Genomic DNA, 4,146 nt, shown 5'->3' with positions numbered 1-4,146 from the left:
TTGGTACTCTAGACTTGTGTATAGTATTTTCTAATTGTTGTGCTAGACAGTATTACTATTGTACATTTTATTTATAATTTATTTTTATGGAGACAAAAAGGAATTGTACACTCCACACTGACTTTTTAAAAACATTGCGACTTTAAAAAAAATTTTTTTTAAATTATTTAGAACAATTGCAAAATACCGTACATCACTATTACACTTGGGATCTTTTTTTTTTTTTAACCTGATCTTTAAACAAAGCACTTTGGACGCTTAAGAGATAAAATGGTATGTGTGAGGCCAAATATTGTTTTATATGTTTCAGTGATAGGGCTTTTCTACAACTGAAAAAACATACAATTTTTTTGCAGCTCAGTCCTATGCCTTTTTACTTGGAAGTATATCCCAAGCTGTTCAATGGGGTTTACTCCTAGGTAAGATTATATAGGCCTATGACCTTTGTTTACTAAATAAACAAGCCCACCAACAGGAGAAACTGCAAATGGATTTTAAAATGTGAAAACTTACAATTTTATGTTTGGACTACTGATGTCAGTATAACCTTGATGTAGTATTTATTTTTAAAATGTTTTACTAAACACTGATTGGATAGGATTTTTACCCAGTCATCCAACAATGGTGTTGTCTCAAATCTGGAAGGAAGCATTTGCTCTTATTTATGACTACGAGTCTGTTGAAGGGGAACGTTCCTTTCTCCTGGTCATGTTTACTCAATCATGATTCAGAAAGTATCAACGTGGATGCCAAGGTAATGGCCCCTAAGAGATTTCCAGAACAATTTACCCACATCACAATGCTGAAGGAGGAAATAATATTTGTCTTTTTGCCAGAAATAACAAACTTGCTATTATCTACATTGGGGATAAAAAACCTATTTGGCCTGGTGGGCCAGATCTTTTATCTCCCCCATACCGTAGGCCAACTTTGGCAGGTGGTGGGACCATCCACCTGTCAATCATCTGACATCACAATGACATCAGGTGCCTAATAGGAGGGTGAGCCCACCTACCAGTCAAAGTTGAGCTGGGGGATGCGTAGGAGAAGAAATTAACCAGTGAAGGAGCACTGAGCAGGATTGAACTCTCCATTCATAAGCTGATGAATGGGGGTTAAATCCTGCAGCTTTGGCTGTGCCTGCCAGTTCCCTTGATTCTGTGTTCCCCATAGGGAACTGGGTAGGTGCAACCAATACAGAATTAAATCCTGTCCATCAGCTGATGTCACCTGTCCATCAGAGTGACATCAGCTTATTGAAAGGTGGGTGTGGTTTTGGAAAATTGGAGGTTCCACACGCCAGGCTTACATAGTGACTGTTTCCAGGCCAGAAGCAGGAGTGATGTCCCAGCAGTTGGTCCTCCGACTTAGGCTGAACCCAAACTTACAGATATTTATTCAGATGCAAATCTCCACTGCATCCTCACCCACTACCCAAACACACACACACACAAACACACAGGTTTGGGAATATAAGTAACCTAAAAGCAGAATGGTGGCCATTGGCCAGTAACAGAATTTTTATTGCTTGAAACCTCCCTTGGAAAAATGTAATGCCGGTTTTGATTATGTGACATGACTCATCCAAGGATTTACTACTGTTGGCTTTATGATCGTTTTTTTTTTTAAAAAAAATCACAATAAAGATGGATTAATGCTAGAGGCACTGACAGAAGAGTATCATGTAGAAAACTAAAGCCAAACTGCGATTCGCATTGCGGTGGGACAGATCTGAGAACTGCTTCGCTAAGGGAGAACTGGAGAGCAATGAACAAATGCAGTCAGAACTACTCAGAGAATTAAAAAGATCTGTTTTGTGAGTTTCCAGTTTGGTAACAGACAAAAGGAATATGATGTCAGGAAGAAATTCCAGAGGGTCACTTCTGGTAAACATGGCTGTTTTATTTGGAGCTTGCTAGCTCTCTGAACAGTGCTTTTTAGGGCTGTCCCCTCTGTGACAATGTGCACATTAATTAACACCTTTCCTATGAGAAAGAGCTACAGATCTTGCCCTTGGCTCTTCCCTCCTTGAAGGAGGAAATTATATCTTTTCTTTTAGAAAAAAACTTCCACTTCTGTCACTGAACACACTAAACTAACACAACATGTTCTTCAACCTCATAGCATGAATAGTCCTCTATAGTCTGGTTTGGACATTAAAAGGTTACTGTAACATTTGGAATATGCATATGATTAGCAACACAAACTTTCCTTCAACTGTCACTTTTGCCCTTTATGCTTTTCTGTAAGAACATTGGGATAAAACGTATTATGCTCTCAAAGTTATGCAGTCCATGATACATTCAACCTGTGGATTTTTTATACCCTTTAAAAATGTACTTTGAATTCCCAGGTTGCAGAAAATTCAAGTAACTGAATAAATACAACTAACAGTGCCATGGCATCTACTTATACCCATTAGGCCAGCCTTTACCAACCCAGGTGGGCAAAGGACACATCGGGCCCCGCTGCAACCATAGTTAGGAAACGAGCAAATAGTTGCAACAGAAGATGGACATGCTAATTTCCTTTGGAGAAAGAGCACATGAGGTGGACAGACTCCAACAGAATCTCCTTGTGTTAGGAAGGATGACAGACCAGGACTGAAAAGTCCCTTTCATTAGGGAAATCGAAAGGGCATGTGCATTAGGCAAACGGCTAAACGTTTCAGCCATGCCAAGCTGCAACACGGTTTTGCAGATTTTTCCTGACTGCAGTGCAGTATGAGTGACATATTATAAAATGTTGTCAAGGCACTAGATGGTGGTTTGGAAGTGGTTGCTGGCATTTTCCCCCAAATGCACATTTCTGTCAGAGACATTTTTAATTTAAACGAGTAGAAACACCTTCCTCATCTAGGCAGATGATTGGCAGCAACGGCTGAGAACTGGGATTGTTATTTTATAGCAACGCTAAATTTTGATGTAAAAACAGCACTACTTCTCTTGGGCATATTGCTGGCGGTCTGAATATATCCTTGCAGGTGAATTTGGGTTGAGAGCAGGCCTCACTGCTATGGGCCATTCTGCCATCCTTAGGTGCAGGTCAGAGAGCCGCCTCAGAAACAGCCAGTTCCGCTCCGTATGTCTGTCATGCGGCTGTGCTCCAAGAACGACCACTCTGCAGATCAAGCTGTGGCACACCTTGGCCACAACACTGTCAGGTTCAAAAGAGGCAGAAGATGGGCTGGTGACCTTCCCCGCTGTGGCCTTGCCATAGTCAAGAGGAGGTAGGGTTGTCCATGGTTGCTAGGAGATGAGCCAGTTGGGCCCTCTGAGCACGAGTGATGTGTTGCGTCATGTGAATGATACAGTCCATGGCAACGTCCGGGTTTGCTTGAACTAAGCTGCAGGGGGTAGGAGAAAGAAGGGAGGGGATCAAGAAAAGCCTTGTGACTGGGATGATTTAAGGAATTGCCTCTCTTCTGGATGTTGTGCAAGATAGCCAAGTAACGGACAGCAACTTTTAAGTAAAACAGAGGGCAAAAACAAAGCAGGAAAGTGGAAGGACGTAAGTGCCAAGCTGGGCCAGAGTGAATTCCATACAGCAACAGACTCTAGCATCTGGCAGCCAGGGGTACAGTGCTCCTGCACAGGGAATCTCCATTTTTAGTAACCATAAAAGTACCGTTTACTGGTAAAAGCCATTTATGCTGGTGCCCATCACAAGACCTTGTACCAACTAGTATTACTTTAAGCAGTACTCCCTTTGCTGCCAATCAAAATTGAATGGATGAGTCTACAACCGAGAAGGAAGCAGCCACACCATCCAGTGAGTATGTTGCTCCTTGAATGTGTGGCACCAAGAAACGGAGGCCCTGTTGGGCCCTGCACTCCAGGCCCCTCAAGTAGTCCTCAGAGGAATCAGCTGACAATGCAGGACTGTCCTTGCACAAGAGATCCAAAGTCATACTGAACTCCTCAGTCCATCTATTTTTTTTAAACATTTTGTTTGCTCACTTTTTGCTCTCTCTGTCCTGACTAGCTCCAAAACAGAGAGAGAGAAATGAGGTGGAATAGATGGTCAAAGATAGATTAAAGGAAAAAGAAATATGGCGGCACTCCATCAGCGCTCACCCTCCAGAGCTGGGCAGAATCAGCACTGGGTCTCTCACCCACACAGCACCAGGAACATAAGCCTGGTCTG

The 4,146-nt window shown here is 42.4% G+C and overlaps 1 protein-coding gene across 8 annotated transcripts in view; it reads right to left on the bottom strand.

Moving 5' to 3' along the window:
• Positions 1-1,881: 1,881 nt before the first annotated feature.
• ACACB (acetyl-CoA carboxylase beta) overlaps positions 1,882-4,146 on the bottom strand; it is an 88,352-nt gene continuing 86,087 nt past the window's right edge. For all 8 annotated transcript variants that reach the window (XM_061603342.1, XM_061603347.1, XM_061603345.1 and 5 more), the window contains one exon: positions 1,882-3,346. In XM_061603342.1, the coding sequence (XP_061459326.1) occupies positions 3,220-3,346 (127 nt within the window). In that variant the 3' untranslated portion in view covers positions 1,882-3,219. The remainder of the gene's footprint in view (positions 3,347-4,146) is intronic.

The sequence above is a fragment of the Rhineura floridana genome, chromosome 19 (genome assembly GCF_030035675.1).
Source record: "Rhineura floridana isolate rRhiFlo1 chromosome 19, rRhiFlo1.hap2, whole genome shotgun sequence".
In the NCBI taxonomy this organism is placed as follows: Eukaryota; Metazoa; Chordata; class Lepidosauria; order Squamata; family Rhineuridae; genus Rhineura; species Rhineura floridana.
The sequence above is the reverse complement of the archived record's forward strand: the minus strand, read 5'-3'. Positions and strand labels throughout refer to the sequence as shown.